The 22,852-nt window shown below is 48.2% G+C and overlaps 1 protein-coding gene across 2 annotated transcripts in view; it reads right to left on the bottom strand.

Annotated features, from left to right (window-relative positions):
* The window catches only part of EPHA8 (EPH receptor A8), a 62,393-nt gene that overhangs the window by 4,975 nt on the left and 34,566 nt on the right, over window positions 1–22,852 (bottom strand). Inside the window, exons 5-16 of one of the 2 annotated variants that reach the window (XM_081923529.1) lie at window positions 20,720–21,055; window positions 16,704–16,828; window positions 15,197–15,359; window positions 13,717–13,813; window positions 13,237–13,304; window positions 11,520–11,645; window positions 11,086–11,271; window positions 8,258–8,319; window positions 7,271–7,480; window positions 5,402–5,551; window positions 2,301–2,491; window positions 1,174–1,329 (exon numbers count right to left, since the gene is read on the bottom strand). In XM_081923529.1, the coding sequence (XP_081779655.1) occupies window positions 1,174–1,329; window positions 2,301–2,491; window positions 5,402–5,551; window positions 7,271–7,480; window positions 8,258–8,319; window positions 11,086–11,271; window positions 11,520–11,645; window positions 13,237–13,304; window positions 13,717–13,813; window positions 15,197–15,359; window positions 16,704–16,828; window positions 20,720–21,055 (1,870 nt within the window). The remainder of the gene's footprint in view (window positions 1–1,173; window positions 1,330–2,300; window positions 2,492–5,401; window positions 5,552–7,270; window positions 7,481–8,257; window positions 8,320–11,085; window positions 11,272–11,519; window positions 11,646–13,236; window positions 13,305–13,716; window positions 13,814–15,196; window positions 15,360–16,703; window positions 16,829–20,719; window positions 21,056–22,852) is intronic. The other variant, XM_081923530.1, reaches the window with a different exon arrangement.

The raw sequence follows: 22,852 nt of genomic DNA, 5'->3' as shown, positions 1-22,852 counted from the left end.
CCTCAAGAAAAACCCAATCTTTACCACTGAATTGGAGGAAACGTCATCTGGGTTTCCTGCAGATTGACAGCTGCTCCAATTTAGCACTAAAAAATTGGGTTTCCCTAGGGGAAACAGCGGAGGAGACTCTTGAGAGTTCCATGGACTGCAAGAAGATCAAACCTATCCATTCTTAAGGAAATCAGCCCTGAGTGCTCACTGGAAGGACAGATCCTGAAGCTGAGGCTCCAATACTTTGGCCACCTCATGAGAAGAGAAGACTCCCTGGAAAAGACCCTGATGTTGGGAAAGATGGAGGGCACAAGGAGAAGGGGACGGCAGAGGACGAGATGGTTGGACAGTGTTCTTGAAGCTACCAGCATGAGTTTGACCAAACTGCGGGAGGCAGTGGAAGATAGGAGTGCCTGGCGTGCTCTGGTCCATGGGGTCGCGAAGAGTCGGACACGACTAAATGACTAAACAACAACAGGGGAAACAGCATATAGAAAACCGTTTGGATAAGCAGAAGCATGGAGGAACCCTAAATGTCAGTAAAGAGGTAGGCTGATGGGGGCCTGAGGGCCGACTGAACTTGGAGGGGCAGTGCCCCACACATTCCAGTGCACCAGCCTCCATTCAGTGGAATAACATGGGTCCCCTACCAAAGAGGAGCATGACCAAAGCTGGTGCTGGTAAGTGGTGCAGTGTAACAGGGAAAGGGGTGTCACATTCATAGTACAGAGGGTGGGGGGATCCTTTTCAGCCCAAGAGCCACATTCCCTCTGGTCAACCTTCGAAAGACCAAAGGCCAGGGGTGGGCAGGGCCAGAAGGAAAAGTGGGTGGAGCACGAGATGTAAATTTTACCTTCCTGCAGCAGCCTAGTTCACACACATACACCTCTCTCTAGCCTCCAGCCATGCAAATGAAGTGCATGGTCAGAGTTCGAGGACCAATTCCAGCAAGGCAAAAACACTCAAGGAGGGTGCAAAGTAGGGGGAGTGAAGGGTGTGGCCTGGGGAAGGTCCCAAGAACCTGAGAGAGAGATCTAGAGAGCCACATTCAGCCTCTGGTCCTTACCCCTGCCATGGTGCCTAGCAGTGACTGAAGAGGATATGTTGGGACTGGCACCCCATTTTGGCCCTGTTCACCAAGCCTCAACCCCCTCCCAGCCCTCACACACATTTTGTGCTTACTCGATGTTCATCCGCATCACCATGCCAAGGGAAGAGTAGCCAGCCAGAGCAAAGTTCTCTTGGTATCGCCCCAGCCGAATGGAGTCCAGCCAGTCTTCCACAGTTGCACAGCTGGTGAAATCGATGCAGCCTCGTTCCGAGATGGTTTGGGTGAATCTGCAAGCCAAGAGATGGAGCACAGGAGGGAGAGGTGAGTGGAAGGTGGAGCAATGATTCTGTGTAGAAAGCGTGTGGTAGTAACACAGCACCTAAGGAAGCATAGGCCAGTTATTTTTTTTTTCCCTTTTCCAGAATGAGCTGCTTCTTGACAAGAGGGAGAACAAGGCAGAGCACAGCCAACTGAGCTCTGGCTCACTCTGTTCAGAGCCAGTAAGCCAGACAAGGGAAACATCCATCATCCCTGCTGGCTGGGGCTGATAGTCATTGTAGCCCAACATCTAGAGCAGTGTTTCCCAAACTTGGGTCTTCAGCTGGTTTTGGACTACAGTTCCCATCATCCCTGCTCACTGGTCCTGCTAGCTAGGGATGATGGGAGTTGTAGTTAAAAACAACTGGAGACCTAAGTCTGGGAAACACTGATGTTGAGAGCCACAAGTTCTCCTTTTAGTGTGTCAATAGAAGTCAGAACAGCGACTCATACAGAGAAACAGCACAGAGCCCCCTTTCTGGATAGGGATTCCAGGGTGGGAGAACCTGTGGCCTTCCAGATGTTGCTGGATCACAACTCCCATAATCTCTGAACATTGGGCATGCTGTCCAGGTGTTGGTGGCAGTTGGAGTCCAGCAGAATCTGAAGTGTCACAGGCTCCCCATCCCTGTAGTAAGCAATCACTGCTCCTCCTCCTCTAATTTCTCAAAGGTGTTCTTCTCTGTCGGTCTGCCTCATTCACAGAGCGCTTGAAACGTTCGTTATAATTTCGATGGCGCATGATAGACACCCCCGCCCATCACCTCACCTTGTCCTGGGTGGTTCTAACCACCTTTGGCTGCCTTCCTCCACTCCTGTCTTCATTGCCAGGGGAACAATGGACACCGATGGCCTTACTTTGGATTCCAGCCATGGACACACAACTATCTTAGTTCTCTTCCCATGGGAGCAGAGCATCTCTCTGCTGGCAAACACATACCTGTTGACTGTGGCCGTGCACTTGAGGTTCTGTGGGCTGCGGATGAGCTTGTCCAGGATGCTGACAATCTGCGAAAAACGTGGCCTCTCATTCCGATCTTTCTGCCAGCAGTCCAACATGAGTTGATGAAGTGCTGTGGGGCAGCCCATGGGGGCGGGCAGCCGGTAACCCTCCTCCACCGACTGAATGACCTGTGATGAAGGTTTGACAATGTGCATTTATTGGTGTTACACCTCTCTTTCCTCCAAGGTTGTGCACTCAAGGTTCTGCCCTTCTCCATTTTATCTTCACAACAACTCTGCATGGGAGGTTAGGCAGATAGGTAGTGAATACCTCAAGGACACTCAGTGAGCTTCATGCCCGAGTGGAGATTTGAACCCTGGTCTCCTAGGTCCTAGTCTGATACTCTAACCACTACACAGCACTGCCTCTCCCAAGGTTTGCCTTTCTAAGAATCACCCTGCTAGGTGAGGTCAAAAAGTTTGTCTTGATGCCCCCCAGAGAAGCTTAGAAGCAGGAAAAGACAGTTACAGCCCAAGGAAGGGTGAACCTGCCCGTTTCAATTTCTCTCATTTTTTCAGACTCAAAATTAGTTTTGCCCATTTCTACATCAGTTTGCATTTTTAAAGGAAAGAACAAAATCCTCAGGAAAATCCGTCAGCATTTCGCCTTATATACACATTTTCATATGCCGTGCAACATAGCAGACACATTTTAACACAGCAATTTCCCCCAATAGAATGCAATTTCATGTTATTTTCACTAATATATGCCCGCACCATCCTAGTATGTGTGCTCTCTCTAAAAACTACTTGGTTGGAGCCTTGCAAAATTCAGAGAACTGCAAATGCTGAAGGACTGCTGTGTTCCAGTTTGTGTATTGTTGTGTATTGTTTCAAGCATTGTAAACCAGGTTCTTGTAGTGAGTTCTCGCCTCCAGAATGTATTTAGGAATGTCCTTGTAAATCTCTCTCTCTCTCTCTCTCTCTCTCTCTCTCTCTCTCTCTCTCTCACCCCATCTTGTTAACCTCCAGCCTTGGGCCTTCAGGGCTGCCTGAAGAATCCTTGGGAAAAGATACTGTGCTGCTTTAAAAAGAGAGATGGCGGAAAAGGAAAAGAAAAGTAGAATGTGCTTCTAGACCTCATATCAAATTCACGGAAGACCTTTTTTGAATGGGTAGAGCCCTGCTCCTGCCAGAGTTCATCTGCCCCATCCAATTTCCACTATTTTTGCCTGAATTTCCTTCTACATGCCTTATTGTCCCTGGAGGCTACAGGGACTGAGCAGAGGTGCAATTTGCCTGATTTCCCCAATTCGTTCACTTTTCTCTAGAGCCTAAGCCCACCCCGCTTTGCAGCTGTGTCTGTTTCGTAAATGACCAGCTCTTTTGCTTCAGTGTGCTGGGTCTTTGTATGATTTCATAATTGCTTACTTTGTGTTTTGTGAACACACAGAATGCCTGCATGATCTACACTTCTTCCCCACTGCAACATACAGTGTGTGTGTGTGTGTGTGTGTGTGAGAGAGAGAGGGAGAGAGAGAGAGAGAGAGAGAGAGAGAGAGAGAGAGAGAGAGAGAGAGAGAGAGAGAGAGAGAGAGAGAGAGAGAGAGAGATTGGAGCAGTACTAGCCATGCTGGGTAACCTGCAAGCCCCCACTTGGGAGGGTACGCAGGGATGGATAAGCAGAGACCGAGCCAGGGTTCAGGCTAGTCAAGGTAATTACTGCAAGATTCATCTAGGGAATTGACTCACTTGCAATTAATGTTCTTTTTTTGTTTTTCAAAACAACACTATCAATTGATTCTTAACAGGGTAATCAAGTCACACAATTAACTGAAGCATTTTTAATTTTTGACAAAAAAAGATTCTGAACACATGTGGAATCCCATTCAATGTGGAGTGCACAACTACAACACATGCCATGTTTGGGTAGCGAAAATTCTGCACATTACGACTTTCTTTGCAATCCAACCCAACAACGATGATGTGCAGAGGTTGTGGGGGGCTGGGAGACATCTATAACAGATTGACCCCCCTGGCTGAAGGACCTCCCTCTGCTCTTTCGTTGCCCTTCCTTGATGTCTTCTTGGGCACACTTCCTTCTAAACTGACAGCCATCTGGATTGAGTAACAAATTTCTCAAGGAGAGGCCAGCTAGTCTGTCACAGTGTAAAGATCCCCATGGAGCCTGTTTAAGACCAACACACTTGATAGCGTGGAATGTGGTCTCAACAGATCCTGAGGCATAGGAGAACATGGCAGGAGCCGAAATTGGTGGAGCGATGGTGATGGCAGTGGGGTGGGGACCCTCTGAAATTTATCAGTTCAGAGAGCTTTACCAAGGTGTAGGGGTAATGAGAGAGGGAGCCACCATAGACAGAGTGATGCGAATAAGGGGAGAAATCCTGTTTAGGTCATCGATTCAGACCTCTGGTAAGAATGGTCCTTCTTCCAGGAACCTGCCAGGATCAGGAGAGAAACTAGAGTGACAGAAAGTGGGGGGGGGGGTTGGAGGTATGTCCCCACCCATTTTCTATTCTCACTCCATTTTCTGCCCACACATGGCCCTGTGTCCAACTCCTGCCTGAAACCCTTGAGAGTCACTGGCAGTCAATGTGCTTAGCTTGATAGGACAAGTGTCTGACTCGGGATAAGGCAGGTTCCTTTGTTCTCACATCTTAACAGAAGGGCCATGGCTCATTGCTTTCCATGCAAGAGGTTCCAGGTACAACTCCCAACATTTAGACAGGTAAATCCCTGTCTAAAACTACTGGAGAGCACCTGCAAGTCAGTGTAGACAATACTGAGCTAGATGAACCAATGGTGTGATTTGGCAGGAGGCAGCTCCTGATGAAGTGCAAGAGCAGAGAGTTGAGAAGGGCACCAGTCTGTTCCAGATGCTGCACCCAGTTCTCCTATTCTGATCCCACCAGCAGAGACCATTCTTGTCTTCCTGGCAACTTGGGGAAAGGAATGACCCGGGGATGTGCCCAATTCCCTTCCCACAATGCTGAAATCTACAGGGATTGCTTTCACACAAGTTCTGTTTCAGGTGGAGGAATAGATTAAGTCATGGGCAGCAGCAGCTGCTTCCCTTACGTCCCGGTTGGTCATGTTCCAGTAAGGCCGCTCCCCATAGGCCAGCACTTCCCACATGACAATGCCGTAGCTCCACACATCACTGGCTGATGAGAACTTCCGATACGTGATGGCTTCTGGCGCTGTCCACCGAACGGGGATTTTCCCACCCTGCAATAAGGAAAGTCCAAGGCAGAGACATGCAAGTTAACCAGTCTGAATGAAGCAACTACCACTAGCCACCAAGAACCACTGGATTCATCAAAACAGGCACCCAGGGGGTGTGAAACCCTGAACCCTTTACTGGCTGCTAAGTTAGCTAAGAGCTTTCCATAGCTAGCTGTGTTTGTGTGCATGGGCTTCTGCAGTTAAAGGTAAGTAGTTGGAGAGTGCACAGCAGCGGCAAAGAGCATTTTTCAGTCTGTGGGCCACATTCCCATCTGGGAAGCCTTCTGGGGGCCACATGCCAATGGTGGGTGGAGCCAGAGGCAAAAGTGGGCGGAGAAACAAGGGTCAATTTGACCTCTTGCACAACAGGCTAGTTTCACACACCCTCTCTGTCCTTCATCCAGGGATCAGAGTTGAAGGACACATGCCAACATCTAAAGAGGGTGCAATGTGGGGCAGCGAAAGGATTATAGAGGCTTGGGACTGCATTCAGCCCTCTAGGTTTCAGATTCTCCATCACTTATGTACAAATTAGTGGTGAGTGAATGATCCTTAAGCTCAATTTGGGATCAGCTCAATATTTCTCAAACCATATGAAGCTGGCACACGATAGGGATGTCTGCCTTTTCCAAAAAGTTCTTTCCTGGCTGTTAGCATTGGGTATATCTTGATGGTTTCATCTGCCCCTCAAATGGCCATCTATGCTGTAAATGTGTGTGCCATTTTCTGGGTGAAATGAAGCTCAATTCAGGATACTTCTGAGCATTGCAAGCTGCCCAGATTCATAACTCTGAAGCAGCACCAGCAGCAACATCTCAGATGTAGAACCGGATGCTGGAGGAAGGCAGTGAAAGAGACCTGTGGGGGCAATAGGAACCTGACAGGCTCCAGAGAGCAGGATCAGACATCCTTAAGGAAAGGTCTGTAGCTCAGCAGGAGAGCACATGCTTGGCCTGCATAATGTCTGGTGGTAAATTCCCAGCATCTCCAGGTGCTGAGAGCCTGGAGAGCTACTGCCAGTCGAAGTGGACAATATTGGGCATAGTGGACCATGGTCCTGCCTGGTATATATATATAAGCCAGGCTCCTATATTTTGCTGAGAAAGGAATATGGGGGGGGGCTGTCTGAGAAACAAGGAGGGGACAAGCAGAGTTAAGCTGAATGTGGTTCTCTCTGTGTGCATGTGTGCATGAAGAGCCCCCAAGCTAGGATCTGCAGGAAGAGGCACCAGTTCAACAAAGCTACAAAACTGCTTGAAGGACGGTTCCCCCCAAATCTGTTAAGGTCCAGGGAATTCTCCAGATGCCTTAAATGTCTACAGAGATGCTGAGGAGTGGGGTTCATTTGGGTTGATGGGGCATTGCCCTGCTAACCTCATTCTGCCCTATTCCACCCCCACCTGCCTCTTCTGCTTTCAGAGTCCAAAGGTGGCAATACCTGCCAGCATAAGTGTTGTCCCTGTAGAATGCATGAGAGAGGAGGATGGGTACAAAACCCACCTGCCTGTTATTGCCTCTGGCTCCTCCTACCCCTGGGCTTCCTACCTTCTGCCCCACCAGATGCCACTGGTCCCAAGAGACCACTAGTCTCCTTTCAGAGGCTTAGAAGCAATCATGGCAATCCAGCAGTATTTAAAATCACCATCACCATCAGGACTCCATAAAAAGAAAGCTAATCATAATCACAACATTATCACGACAAGTAGCCCCTGTGTGCCGTACCGTGGTGGTATAAGCAGCCTCGGGGTTGTTCTCCAGGATTCGCGAAAGGCCAAAGTCAGAGACTTTGCAGACCAAGTTGCCGTTGACCAAGATGTTGCGTGCCGCCAAGTCGCGGTGCACGTAGCCCAGGTCCGCGAGGTAGCGCATGCCAGCGCCGATGCCTCTCAGCATGACGACCAGCTGAAGCACTGTAAATTGCCCGTCATGTTTCTGGAGAAAGATCAGCCCGTGTTAGTTTTCAGCCAGTGTCGTGTCACCAGTAGAGGCTTGCCTGCCTCTAAGCAGCCCCAGATTGCCAGCCATCTTACTTATAACCAGTCCTGTGGGTGGCGCTGTCTGCCAGTTTCCTCCTCCTTAGTGTTGCCTTTGTAGATCTTACCAGGGAGGACAGGAACGAAACTAGAATGAGTTGGCTTTGTCTCTCATGGGCGACCCCTGGAGGCACCAGCCCACACTGCACCCCACTAATGCATATCCCAGGACCACCTAAAATACAGGGGTTACATTTCATCACTACCCCTTGTGGAGGCAAATTCTAGAGTTTAACAATGCACCCTGTGAAGCAATGCTTTCTTCCATCCTTTCCTGAAAGTTGGGAGATGTTGGAAGAACATTCAGCTTCATTGGATGCCCCTATGTTCCAGTATTCATAGAATCATAGAATTGTACAGTTGGAAGGGGTCCTGAGGATCATCTAGTCCAACCCACTGCGATGCAGGAATATGCAGCTGTCCCATATGGGGATGGAACCTGCAACCTTGGCATTATGAGCACCATGCTCAAACCAGCTGAGCTATCACTAGCTCCACCCCCTTGATCATTCTGGCTGCCCCTCTCTCAACCATTTCGGGCTCTATACTATCCTTCCTCCTGTGATCCTCCAGTCAGATGCCACTGTCATGAGGCTGCAGCACCCGCCTCTCCTTGCTCCTGTCAGTCACTCTGTCAGGAGCCATGCAGCATGAATAAGAAGGCGTGCTGTTTTACCCGGAGAAAGGAATCCAGCGAGCCGTTCTCCATGTACTCGGTCACAATCATGACTAATTTGCCTGCAGGAGACAAGAGAGGTCAGGTTAATAGGCATGTGCCTTTGCAGCTGATGTGTTTCTGTCTGTTCAGGACTGGTATGGGACATTGCGCTGACGAGGGGCACCAATGGGTCCCCCACTCTACTTGACCACAACTGTGCAGTATTTTCTTTTTCAGCTTCTGCACCACTCACTGCCCTTCCAGATGCCCCCCTCCAAGATATCATTTTGGCAGTAGATGAGGAGTAGTGCCACTTTTGAATGGGGGCCAAGCTTGATTCCCACCCATGGTGGTCACCGGCCATCATTATTTTCCCAAAAGGAAATCTAGCTTTGTCAAACCTGGAAGAGCCTGTAGAGCCTATATAGAGCTATAATAACTGCAGAGTCTCTAGGTCAGGACATTGCATTTGGGGTAACCCCCAGATTAGAGGTCAAGCTTCACACTCATTCCAAAGAAGAATGTACGCCTGGTTATTTCCAATAGGGCTGATTCGGAGCCCAGTGGGGAAGGCAAGGAGACAGCTGGGTCAGGCATTGCAGTGTCCCTGGGGCATGTAACCAGTGTCTGAATTGACTAACTGCTGGTGCCAGGTTTTGGAGTGCTTACTGGTGGGGAAGGGACATTTAGAAAGTCCTCTCTGCTCCACCATAGTTCCTGAGACTTCCTCACAGGATACCAAAGACAGACAATCTATAGGCACCGTTCATGCTATTAAGTCATTCTGATATTTGCATCCTATTACCATAATGCTTTGCATCAGAAGTGTGACCCAAAAGCTCCCCCTCCTCCCCAGCTTTATAATTCAATTCAATTCAGCTCATCCCAAAAAAAGAGCGTGAAAGGGCATTTTACTTCTGTGCAGGAAAAGAGAGTCAGAAGCGCAAGCCAAACGTTCCCTCCCCCCTCCCTTTTTTCTCATCTCCATCAAATGAACCGCTGCAGGAAGAACAAACCCAAATCAACGGCTCATTTTGCTAATGATATTCGTAAGGAAGCAAGGACAGCAGCCGGGGACAGGCTGCCTTCCTCCCCCTCTGAAATGAGAGGCAACAACTAAAGGAGAGAGGAGAACTAAACTCCTGCCTGAGGCTTCAGAACAATTGACAGCTAGCCAGTAGGCCAATCCAAGCTGAAGGTTACCAAGTCTTGGGCTGGACCCTTGTAGGTGTCTCTTTTCAGAGGGGTCTAACCTGTAGGTAGGGATGGGTGAATCATAGGAACAGAAGAAGAGCATGAGGGAATAGGTCATTGACCAATGTGGCCCAGCATCCTGCTCTGACACTGGCCAACCAGATGTCCATGGGAAGCCCAAAAGCCGGGCATGAGCACAACAGCACTCTGCTCACATGCGACCCCCAGCGACTGCTATTGAGAGACATAATGTTTCTGACAGTGGAATAGAACACAGTCATGGACACTGGGGACCAAAATTCAGTGACATATGTTGATTTAAACCAGAGGAGGAGGATCTGCGGTCCTCCAGATGTTGGACCACAAACTCCCATCATCCTTGAGTTTGCTGGCTGGGGCTGATGGATGCTGGAGATCAACAGCATCTATTTTTGTTTTATTTATTACATCTCTATACTGCCCTTCATATGGGGATCACAGGGGCAGTTTACAATATAAAAACACAAAAATATATAGCATAGTAACAACTAAAATAAATAATCCCCAGCCACACACACAAGTTTAAAAGGCCATAGATGGTTTAATTAGCCAAAGGCGAATCTAGAAGACTGCTGGGTCCTCATCCCTGACAATCACTTTCTCAGCATACATATTGAACCTAATTTGCATTGTGACTGGTCAGGGTAAAACAATTGGAGGCCGGTGGAATGAACGTGGCCACTAGTAAGGCTGAGTTTGATAGCCGAAAGATGAGACTTGCCCAATGCCTTTCCAATGTCCCTCAATGACGCAGGTATCCCTGAAATAAGATTGATTTCTTAAAGCCATTCACGACTCCCATCTTCATAATAAAGTCCCTTTCTGGGTTGGCCTGCAATGCTGATGAGTCCAGACTGATATCAAAAAGGTCTTTGATTAGTTTTCCTCTCTGCTCGGGGCCTCAAATATCCTGCAGTTCTTCTGAAGACTGGCCCCTTCCACCCTCATTGCCCACAAATTGATTCTTGATGTCCTTATTCATAGGAAACTATGCATTCCTTAAGTGTTTCCCTCCCTCCCACCCCGTATTTTAAGAGCCTTCATCCTTCCTGACAGCCCATTTGGATGGAAGGAAGATAGGTGTGTGGGTCAGGGGAGGCAGAATAAGAGAGTAATGGAGACAAAGGCTAGCTAGCTAAGTTGCAGCATCACATCATAAATAACTGTGAAATCTGGGTGTAGACTAGTGGCTAAGAGTCTGATCTGTGACCCAGGAAGGATCTGGTTCAAATCTCACCTGTGCTATGAGTTCTCTGGGTAGCCTTAGGCAAGTCACACTCTCTCAAACCTGCCACCTTCTGCACTATGGAGGAAAATAATACAGGCCTCTCTTACAGGATTACTATAGGACAGCCTTCTTCAATCTACTGCACTCCAAAAGTTCTGGACTAGAACTCTCATTGTCTCTGACCATTGGCAATGAGTCCAAAACATCTGGACAGTAGTGTGGAGGAGACGGCTGTTGGAAGAACTGCAACCAAATCAATCATAGGCATGCAAAGTGTTTTGAACAACATCATTCTCTCTAGCAGCCCCTTGGAGTCATGAGACATGTTCCCCTTGTTCCATACGCTAAACTAACCTAGTTGAGTCAGACCTGGCCTCACACTTACTTTTGGTGACCACCCCCTCCAGGTGGATGACATTGGGGTGGTCAAACTGGGCCATGATGCTTGCTTCACTCAGAAAGTCCCGTCGCTGCTTCTCTGTGTACCCAGCTTTCAGGGCCTTGACCGCCACGGGTACCTCCCTCTTCCCAGGTAGCTTCAGACGGCCATAACACACCTCTCCTGACTCTCCTGCAGACCAAGATGGACCAGCACATCACATTCGGTTTTTATCTTACTGCCAAGCCCCTTCCGAGCTTCCCTTGGCCACCAATTCCACCCTCAGATAGGCTTCTGAGAACCATCCAGAGGGCCAATGATTCTCATTTGAGAAAATGAGATCTGGTGCCCCATTGGCCTTAAAAGAGCAGATTCCCCTGCCCCAGGATGTTCTCTGGGTCCAGGGAGAGGGCCATCTATGGGGGAAAGGGAGTACACACCAGACCCAATGACTCTCTCGATTTTAATCCTGGAGGCTTCGATTTCTCGCGTGAACTCATGCACAGCCTGGCAGGGGTCCTCATAAGTGTGGGGCTCCACGTAGAACTTTGACTCGGGGAATTTCACTGTAGGGCATTCCAGAAGGACAGAAGAGACATGAAGCTTGAGGCAGTTATGCAAAGCAGGGACAGGGGAGAAAGTCGATCTTGTTTGCATTTGAATGAGAAACTGGCTCCTTGGCACTTCCCAAAGCAATACACAAACTGAACCCCCTCCCAAATCTTCTGAAATTTGCACTTCCCTGAATGTTGCAGTGCAGTTCTCTAACCAAGCAATGTGTACATACATGAAACATTATTTTTTAAAAAGAAAAAGAAAGAAGAAATCCCGCATGCATTTATGAAAAAACCCCACTATTATACAATGGAACACTGCTTGCGAAAAAGTGCATGTTAGTCAAAACTGCTTACCAAAAAAAATGTGTCTCTTAGGAGAAATCAACACTAAGATGCTGGCAATTTTTCGTGAAGATTTAAAAAGAAGAGAGTTGTAAATTGTGGAGGATATATGGATAAGCACATTTAAGATTGGGGAAAAGACCCAAGGAACTGAGAGAAACTGAAACTGACAGATTTATCTGTCCTTGGATGCAGCAGCAGGTATCTGATGCTCACCTGTGGCCAGTTGATGTGTCCTGGGGTGAAGGTGCAAAGGATACATCCCAAGAGGAGAAGGGAAGGGACTTGTGTTTTAGGATCATCATCCCTCACTATTTGCCCTGCTGGTCAGGCTGATGGCAGTTGGAATCCAGCAACGCCTCTCTCCCTGCTCTATGCCAGTGATCTTTGACCAGTTGAGACCCAAGACCCACCTGAGACCCCCAAGCTACAACATGGGACCCAATTCCACATTTTCACTTTTGTTATATAGCTTTAAGTGCTAATAATGCACACTATCAATCCTTACATGGCAATTCACAGAGCAATATGCATAGGATTAGCATGGAAACTAGTCCTCCAATGTGTCAGGAGGCATGCGGTTGGTCAGAAATATATATCTTAGCGAAAAACAGTGTGTGCCTATCTCTTGCCACATTGCATCACTCATGAAAATTGATAAAATGAGCATCTCATCAGAAGAACATATTCCAGACCTGACAAGCATGTAGTGCCCCTTTGGTATGGTCAGTCTAAGCTGGAATCCAACATGGAAGCAAGAGGTTTGCTGCAACCCACCTGGTGTGGCCTTGCGACCCACCTGTGGGTCCTGACCCACTGGTTGAAGACCTATGCTTTAGGCTTGTCTACGGTAGCTAATGGTTGAGGAAGTCAAGTGAAAGTCCTCTGCCAGAGGGAAATCATCCGTGGCCTCCTCAGCACTGAAAGGATATCAGGGAAAGCAATACCAAGCTAGCAAAACATATCTCAAGGAAACAGAGGCAGGCTCATACGAAGCTTCTTACTCTAGAGAACCCAACTTCCTATCATCAAGGTTGCATCCTCCTCCCAGGTGGTTCAAATCTCAAGCCAGCCAGGTACAGTGATGCCTTCACTTTGCCTCCTGGGACAGTGTCAGAGTTCCATGTGCACCATGATGGAGGCTCTGACCCTGCACATTTACCAGGAGAGGATTATTCTTGGAATGGTAATGTTAGCTCTGGTGCTGCAGAATGGGCATACATGAAGGTCACTGGACAAGCTTTAGCTCAACTCTTACCCTGTCCGTTTTGATAATGCATCTTCTCCTCGTCGGAGTCCTGGAATGCCTTGCTGTAGCCACAGTGTCTGCACACCCGGTGATGCGGCGGGGTGGAGGGTGAGGAGAGAGATGAGACATGAAATATGCTAGTGAGGCACCACCTTGAGAACATAAGAAGAGCCCTTCTGGATTTGACCAAATGCCCATCTAGTCCAGCAGCCTGTTTTCACAGTGGCCAACCAGGTGCCTACGGGAAATCCGCAAGCAGCAGATGAAAGTGACTTCTCCACTTGTGCTCTCCATCAACCTTCTCCTTCATAAATGGTCTAAAACTCTTTTAAAGCAATCTAAATTGGTGGATATCACTTGTTTGCCTTCCTTCCAAACTAAGAAGAAGAAGGCCCAAACCCAAATTTTGCAACTTTTCCTCTTAGGGGCATGAAAACACACAGAAGCATACCACTTGGTGAGAGATCTGCCCTTAAAAGATAAGCCTACCTCTTCTTGCAGATCAGAAAGAGCAGCAATGCGACGAGGCCACTGATGAGGGTGAGGCAGGTCCATACGACTGCTGTGGTGTCGTAATGGGGAGCTACTGGGAAAGAAAGATTGCAGGATTCTAGCTCTGCAGCCTGAGACAGGCAAAGACCCACACATGAGCACTGTTCTTTTCCCTTTATCCCTGGGCTCAGCACATCCTGACTCCCCATGAAACAGAGGCAGCTATCTTTCATCAAGTTCAGCTAGCTCAAGACTGTCCACAATGACTGGCTCTCCAGGATTTCGGATAGGGGTAATTCCCAGCCTTACCTGCAGATGCTGGGGGTTAAACCAGGGACCTTCTACATGCAATGCAGATAACTCTACAACTCCGCTACAGCCCTTCCCCAAGGAAGCAGAGGCAAGGGTGATCCGACGACAAGGAAATATGTTCTTCCTAAGAATGGAGTCTGTTCCCTGAGCATGACTTACTAGTGGGAGATCATTGGCAGTTTGATCTTTTTGCAGCATTCCATAGCTCAGTGATGGCCAAACTTGGCCCTCCAGCTGTTTTGGGACTACAACTCCCATCATATCAACTAACAGGACCAGTGGTCAGGGATGATGGGAATTGTAGTCACAAAACAGCTGGAGGGCCAAGTTTGGCCTTCACTGACATAGCTGATATGCCTTTGTTGCTTGAGAACACCAATGGAGAAGAAATTATGGAGGAAAGTAATGGTAAAGCAGGAGAGGAATTCTAGCAGTGAAGGGCTGTAGCTCATTCATAGAGCATCTGCTTTGCATGCAGAAGGTCTATGGTTCGATGCCTGGCATCTCCAGGAAGAACTGGAAGGGACTCGTAGAGGAAACCCTAGAAAGCCACTACCAGTCATTGTAGACAAAACTGAAATAGGTGGGTCACTAGCCTGTCTCCCTCTAAGGCAGCTGCCTCTGTTCCTTCATTGAGCTGTGGCTGATGGAAGCTGGAGTCCAACAACATCTGGAAGACTCAATGGTTGCCTGATTCTCCATCGGTCCCATGTCCAAAATTCATACAGAACCTCAGAACAGGTGAAAGACCAAGGATAACAGGGATCATGACTGTGTCGGCACACTGCCCTAGAGCCTTAATTCTCCCCCTTCTGGACTTAGCCCTCCCTTCCATAAGAACATAAGAAAGAGCTCATCTAGTCCAGCTTCCTGTTCTCACAGTGGCCAAAGAGATGCCCCAATGGGAAGCCCACAAGCAGCACCTGGGTACAACATTGCTCTCCCCAGTTGCGATTCCCAGCAACCAGCAATTCATGGGCATAACTGCCTCCAGCAGTGGAGGGAGAACTCCTTCTCTGAAATGGGCATGTCCTGTAGGGGTTGGAGGCCACCGCATGGGGGAAGGCAAACAGAGCTTGCATTTTGGGGTGGGGTGCCTTCAAGTCCTGCCCCATCCCACACCTGCACTCTCATGTACCCCTCTCCTCCCCCTGCTTTGCCTCACTTGCTTTGGCGGTCTCCACTTCCACCACCTGGCTGAATTTGCCACAGCCGGCAGAGGTGCGGGCTCGGACCTGGAAGACATAGCAGGTTGCCGGCTTCAAGCCTGAGACGGTGGTGCTGTTGCCTTTGGACTTCAGGGTGGAGTAGCTCTGCATTTCTTTGTCCTGGAGAAGCAGAAAGTGACGTCAGTCCAGGGCAGGGGTGGAGAGCCTCAGGCCTGGAGGGCAAAAGTGGCCTTTTGAACCTCTCCATCTAGCCATCAGGACTCTCCCCAGGCCACCCCATCATCAGCCCTGTTTTGCCTTCCCACTGCTTTTTCCTGGCTGGAATGTGTCCTTCAATTCTGTCAATGTCTTTTGGATGGTGGTTGCAGACGGATGGGTGCAGGAACTAGTCTTTTATACAAAGGTAACATCTGCAAATTTTGCTCCAATCACTTTTGCACCTGGCCACTCCCACCACCAGATCTTTGAAAGGTCCCCAGAAAAAGAATATTCCTCACCCCTGGATCAAAGCCTTGTGCTAGAGAAGGTATTATTGGCAATGGGAACAGGAAGCAGCAATTGGTTTATTTCAGCCTTTCCATACTTGCTTGGCTTGCCTTCCAGGTTAACTTGGGCAATTTCTAAAATCAGCGTTGGAATCTGGGAAATGCAGGGTTTGCTGGAGTCTTCAGTTCATGGTTTTATTTAGTTTCCTTGTGGCTTACTGAAGCACACCAACCATTAGAGCTTATGAGGATGGGTGAAATCTGGTCAAGAAGGAATCATGTTGCAACTCCATCAGGATTCCTTTTTATGCTGCAATTTAGTCACTGCATATACAAGCACATGTGCATGGAATCCTGATGCAACTGCATTTAATCAATGCACATGCATGCAATCGCATTAAAATTCCGTGTTGTGCTGTGATTTAATCGGTGCATGTCGGAGCATGAGCAGTTGTGCGTGGAATCTCGATGTAATCATGCAGTCATATCAGAACTCCATTTTACACTTTGATTAAATCAATGTCATCATTACAACTGTAATTTGTAAGTAAAAAAAAAAAGGCAAGCTGAAACCCGTGAGAAACTGCACATGCACAGTTGTCTGAACAAAGTCTGGAAATAAGAGGAAGCAGAAATAAATAGCTGCTTGCTAATGGAGAGGTGCCCTGTGGAAGCAAGACTCTGGAAGAAGGAGGAGGAGGGGGAGATTTCCACTAGCTTTATTTGCACCTTAGATTCTGGGAAGCAACTTGGATGGAGAGATTTAGCACATGCAGTGGCACACCTGGCCAAACAGAGATAGCAGACAGGTCAACCCAGTGGCGTAGCGTGGGGGGTGCAGGGGGGGCCGGCCGCACCGGGCGCAACATCTGGGGGGGTGCACTCGCAGCTCTCTGCCCCTACTAAAATCCATGGGTTAGGGGGCGCAAATTACTTGCCTTGCCCCGGGTGCTGACAACCCACGCTACGCCACTGGGTCAACCAACACAACCAGGACAAGGGTAAAACCAACTTTTACCTTTTCATAGTACTTGATCTCATATTCCAGAATGATGCCGTTGGGCTGATCCGGTTCCTGCCACAGGAGCGTGACACTGTTTTGGCCCACGTTCTCCTGGTGAACAGCCAGCACTTGGGATGGAGCTATGGAAACAGATAATAGGAAACCATATGAGGGTGATGCTGATAACGCCAAGGTTGCAGGTTTGATCCCTGTATGCTACAGCTGCATAGGTTGGGCTAGATAATCCTCAGGATCCTTTCCAACTCTACAGTCCTCTAGGAGAGAGAGACAGACAGAGAGAGGCCATGGTGGTAATGGAGAAAGCAAGGAGGCCAGCTGTAGATGGAGCCAGAGCCATTGCAAGGTGGGCCCACCTCCTGTTTGATTGCAAGTAAGACAGTAGAACAATAGGAGCTGGCCAAGGGGAGACCGAGGTTGGTGGGGTTCTGTTCCATCTGCCTTAGTGGACCACCATTGTCAAATGGGTCAAGAGGTTCTAGGTGGCTTAGGTAACCAAGCTCAGCCATACAGCAATTGCTATAAGAGGGAGACTACATTTAATCTCACAACAAGCACCAGTTAGTGGCATTGCCAGGCAACTGCCAGGACATCAGTACTCCAGGAAGGCTTACCATTGGTGCCTGCCTTGTGACTTCCTAAAAACACCCAGCAACCATAATAGTATGACACTGACTTCCACCCATATACAATTCGGGTTGCAAATTTTCCCATTTGTTTATTTGATTCCGTTTAGGAATCACTTCCCATAGAATATCTCAAAGGGACTTCATGGCAAAAATTCCAACCACCAAAACAATTAAAAACAGTTCCAGATACAAAAACAAAATTTATTTTAATATGTAAAAAAACCCAAAAAACCAAAAACAGTTTCAGGCTTGATACAGGCACAGTCTGGAATAAAGATCTGCCATTGAAAGTGTTGTTGACAAAGGAAGGTTTTCAGAGAACTGGAAAGAATTCTTCAGCAAAGTATACTCCAACTCTGAATTGGAAGAGTACTTCATTCCTCAATAAATTGGTGCGTTGACCTATTCTTGGTTTCTAGAATTAGCGATTCATCATTGCTCTTGCTATGTAGATGACATTTTGTATGTACTGTATATAAAACATTTCTGCAGAGATGGCCCCTGCCTGATACATAGGGGGAGAGAATTCTAAAAAGGAGGTGCCACCACATTAAAGATTGCTCTCTCAAGCAGAAGTGACGTCCTGATAAAAGCAGAGTAGGTATGTCAGGGGTAAGATGATATTTTAGGTAATTTTTTCCAGGTCTTCCTCATCATTAATAGTAACAGTTGGGGATTGGACTAGATGATCCTTTGGGTCCCTTCCAACTCTGCAATTCTATGACTCTACGAATTAAGGCTGCAATCCTATGCCCACTTACCTTGCGCTATGCTCCACTGAACTCATTTCTGAGCAGACATGTATAGGATTGCTCTGTTAATCTGCAATGTTTTTAATGGGTCAAAACATCCAGAGTAGGGTAGGTATGTGAGATGGAGTTCTGGTTGGTTCTATCGTGGAGGGGAAAGAAAAAGAAAAGAAAAGCAGAAAATAATGGAAGTGGGAAAGGTCACAAAAGGCAACCCAAATGAACAGAGGATGGAGAATCTTCCTCACAAAGAAATGCTTTTTATTGTTATTTTTTTAAGAAAAGGCTATTGGAGGGATATGAAAGAGGATTATATAATGTTTCATTGGTGTGGGGGAAGTAAATAGAGAGGATTTCTTCTCCTTCTCTCATAATACTAGAATGCAAGAGATCACCCTGGGAAATTGGTTGGCAATAGATTCAGGATGCATGGAAGGAAAGGACTTCCTCATGCAATTTCTAGAAATCAGTCAAGTTTGTGGGATTCAGTGCTACGGGGTGGCGATAGCCACTAGTCTAGGCTGCTTTTCAAGAGGATCAAGCAAGTAACAGAGGAGAGAAGGCAAGCACCTAGGACCTGCCAAAATGAAAAAGGAGGTCCAAAGAGGGCAGCAGTTTGCATAAAACCTGCACGTGCCAATTTGGGGGTTGCCAGAGTAGCACCTGTGAAAGCCCATGAAATTAGGCTTGAAAGAAATATTCCATTGTTGCTTATAAAATGGGTTGCAGTGTGTGCTTGGTTGCAGTGCGCTTGGTACCCACCAACAGTTTCTCCAGTCTGCAAATGTGTGTATGGGCCCAAAACGGCTTGTGAACCCAGGGCTCATACATTTGCAGAAATGCACATTTTGAAATGATTGCTGCAATTTAAATAGAAGTGCAATACCTAGCACAGGAGTGGAGAAGACTGTGACCAGGTGATCCTGGTGCCTGCTCAGCCAATTGTAAAGATGTCATCGATGGGAAACATCAAGGCCCCTTCCATCTTCGTGTTCATTATCTTTCAACGTTATCAGCAAAGCAGACCCTACAAATGTCCCTATTTTTCAGGGACAGCCCCAAATTTACAGACGCCATCCCAGTTTCCAGTTTGATCCTGGAATGTCCCGTTTATCCTAAGGATGTCTCTATTTTCATCGGAGAAACGTTGGAGGGTATGGAGTTATGTGACCTCCCCAAGCCAAGTTACTTATAGATAAGTAACCATACAACCTTTAGATGACGTCTGAAGGCAGCCCTGTATAGGGAAGGTTTTTAAACATTTTATTATGTTTTTATATATGATGGAAGCTGCCCATAGTAGCTGGGGCAACCCATTCAGATGGGCAGGGTCTTGTTGTTGTTGAATAGGACATCCCTATTTTCATTGGAGAAATGTTGGAGGGTATGGTAATGTGATCTGCAGAGCCCTTCAAGGAGAGGACTGTCGTCTGTAAAGTAGGCCACATAACCACCTGAAATAACATGGAGCTGGTGATGAAGAACATCTGACCTAGGGAACCATCCATGTCACTTCAATTTGGGAGCACCTCAATGGATTCCAACCAGTGCTTTTTTCTTTTCTTTTTTTAGAAAAAAAGATGCTGGTACTCACCATGAAGTTGTTACGTTAAGTGCCACACTTCTAACATTTAGGGGGGAAAGCTACTTCCGACCTAAGGAGGAGGTGGTGGTGCGGGCTTCCCACCCCCAACACTCGCGTGGTGGCTGACTCCCAGCCCCGTGTGATCAGGGGAATCCTCTGCCACGTCATTCCCTGGCCAGCCAATCAGCTGGCTCAGGGGGTGTGGCTTGCACCATTTAAGGGCAAGCGTGGCAGAGGAGTGTCCTCTTTTGCCGCCGATCAGCTGGGGAATTTCACACCCACCCACCCTTCAAGGTTCTCTTTTGACCTTGCTATGGACTTCAGTTGGTCGCCGTTAAGGGGCCTGGTAGGAATTTTTCCAATTGGCAAATTGGCACCAGCGATTTGGTTTTTTCACCTACCTCATAGCAAATCGTCACAACTTCTATGGTTTGGTGGTTAGGCATTGGTCGGGGTATTGTTATGTAGATGAATTGAGGGGAGGAGCACCATCACCTCCCCCAGATAGTGAAGGGTAGTCCAGTAAAGGACTCTGGGGGGCGTGGCCCTGTCCGAAGCCTATGGAGGCCAGGGCCCAAGGCACGCCCAATAGCTGTGATCCCGGGGGGGTGCCTAGTTGATGTGCATTAGCAGGGCTTCACCTGCTGGTGTTAACCCTTCCCGGCCTCTCAGACAGACAGACTGAAGCAGGATAGTTGATTAGGACCAATGCCTAAGCCAATACCACTCATCACCTGTAACCAATAAAGCTGTGGCCAGTTTTAGCCCATTAACCTAAATAATGTTGTCCGGTGTCTTTATTTCTACTGGTAGGAGGGGGGAACTCGCCACGCAAATGTGCCAGTACTGAACAACCCTGAGTAGACAACACTTGAGTTAAATGAACTAGGCGTCTGACTCAGTATAAGGCTGCTTCTTACATGCCTGATCCTTCCATAAAAACCTCTTTGCCCATTCAGTGATATCCACCATTTTCAGCCCTGAGAAGCAGGCTAAGCAGAAGCTGAAAGCCAGTCTGGCAGGGCAAGCAGGGGGGAGGGCATCTCCTACCTGCCTGGTTTGTGGTGATGTTGACGGCAGCGAATTTCGGTGGCTCCAGGGTCAGGTCAGAGACCCCGTTGATGGCCTCCACCCAGAAGGAGTAGTTGGTGTGGGCTAGGAGGTTGGTGACAGCCATGGATCCCTGAGCCAGGTTCACTGGCTGGGGCAGGAAGCGGATGCCAGTGCTGCAAGCCTCACACTGGCCAGAATCCCACAGGCAGTGGCGGCAGAGGACGTTGTAGAGGATGTCGCTGCGGCCGCCTTTGTCCAGAGGCGGGGACCACTCGAGGGTGACGGAGGTGCCATTCACGCTGGAGAGCAGGTTCACGGGGGCAGAAGGAGGACCTAGAAACAATCAGGAGGAGCGCAGGGTCATGGAGGGAGAGCTGGAAGGAACTTCCATAACAGTCCTAATATTTGTTTATTTATTTAGGGCATTTGCACCCTGTTCTTCAGGGACGCGGGTGGCACTGTGGGTTAAACCACAGAGCCTAGGACTTGCCAATCTGAAGGTCGGCATTTCAAATCCCCGCAATGGGGTGCGCTCCTGTTGCTCGGTCCCAGCTCCTGCCAACCTAGCAGTTTTAAAGCATGTCAAAGTGCAAGTAGATAAATAGGTACCACTCTGGCGGAAAGGTAAACGGTGTTTCCGTGTGCTGCTTTGGTTTTCCAGAAGCGGCTTAGTCATGCTGGCCACATGACCCGGAAGCTGTACGTCGGCTCCCTTGGCCAATAAAGTGAGATGAGCGCTACAACCCCAGTTGGCCACGACTGGATCTAATGGTCAGGGGTCCTTTTTACCCTGTTCTTCAGTCAAAAAAATGATCCCAGCCTGCAATCCATTAAAACAGGCTTATCATCTTAAAACACACACACGCAACACAAGACAACACACAAGGGAAACGGGACAGGGAGGAAAGAGAAAAACCGGAGCCAAACCTCAGGCACCAATTTTTGAACAGCTGTTCCTGTGCCAGCTGGCACAGTTCAAAAGCAGGAGGTGCCTGATGGAGCCAGTCCTCCAGCAAAGCTGATGCAATGAGCCTTCTGATTCCTATCTCTTCCACCGAGGCAGCCTGATGGAATGGCTGTCCCCACATGATGGGAGAAGAGGTCTGCAGGCAGACCCCCTGCATCCTCTCCTCTGCTCCTGTAGACATATAACCCTGTCCCAGAGTGGGGAACATGCAGCTCTCCAGATGAGGCACAGCCAAGGAGGTACCCTCCAGATATTACTGGACTACAAGTCCCATCAGCCCTGGGACATCTGGAGGGCACAGCCTTGGCTACTCCTGCTTGAGACGATGTTGGGCTCCCATCCACCCCAACCAGCATGGTCAATGCTCAAGCATGAAGGGAGTGGGGGGCAAATGTTGCACATGGATATAGGAATACTGCCCCCTCTTTTTGAGCCAGGGAAATAGGCTGCAAAACAATGCATTGGCTTGCACAGCTGCACAGTCTCAGTGTAAGGTGTTTAAATCTGCTGTTTGCATGTGTGTGTGTGTGTGTGTGTGTGTGTGTGTGTGTGTGTGTGCATATAATTGATTATATGTGATTTTCAACCAGGCAGATGTCTGTAGGAGATAAAGGGTGTGGCGTGCCTGGTGACAGGTGAGTTTTCCACTAGCTCTAACTATTTAGAGACAGTCAGGTGTATTCCAGTGCTTGGGCTCACTCAAGAGCTCATCCAAATGGGAATATGGAGACAAAAATCATCCAGCAACTTGCATACAAATATTCAAAATGTTTTCATAGTGTCTATTGATTGCATTTTATATTCCACTTCTTTCTCCAAGGAGCTCAAGGTGGTGTGTGTGTGTCTGTCTATCTATCTATCATCTATCTATCTATCTATCTATCTATCTATCTATCTATCTATCTATCTATCTATATATAGATAAAGGAACCCCTGACCATTAGGTCCAGTTGTAGCCGACTCTGGGGTTGCGGCGCTCATCTTGCTTTATTGGCCGAGGGAGCCGGCGTACAGCTTCCGGGTCATGTGGCCAGCATGACTAAGCCGCTTCTGGCAAACCAGAGCAGCGCACAGAAACCCTGTTTACTTCCCGCCAGAGTGGTACCTATCTATCTACTTGCACTTTGACGTGCTTTCGAACTGCTAGGTTGGTAGGACCAGGA

Source organism: Podarcis melisellensis (genome assembly GCF_964234715.1).
Source record: "Podarcis melisellensis genome assembly, chromosome: 8".
Classification (NCBI taxonomy): Eukaryota; Metazoa; Chordata; class Lepidosauria; order Squamata; family Lacertidae; genus Podarcis; species Podarcis melisellensis.
This window is presented reverse-complemented; position numbering and strand designations above follow the sequence as displayed.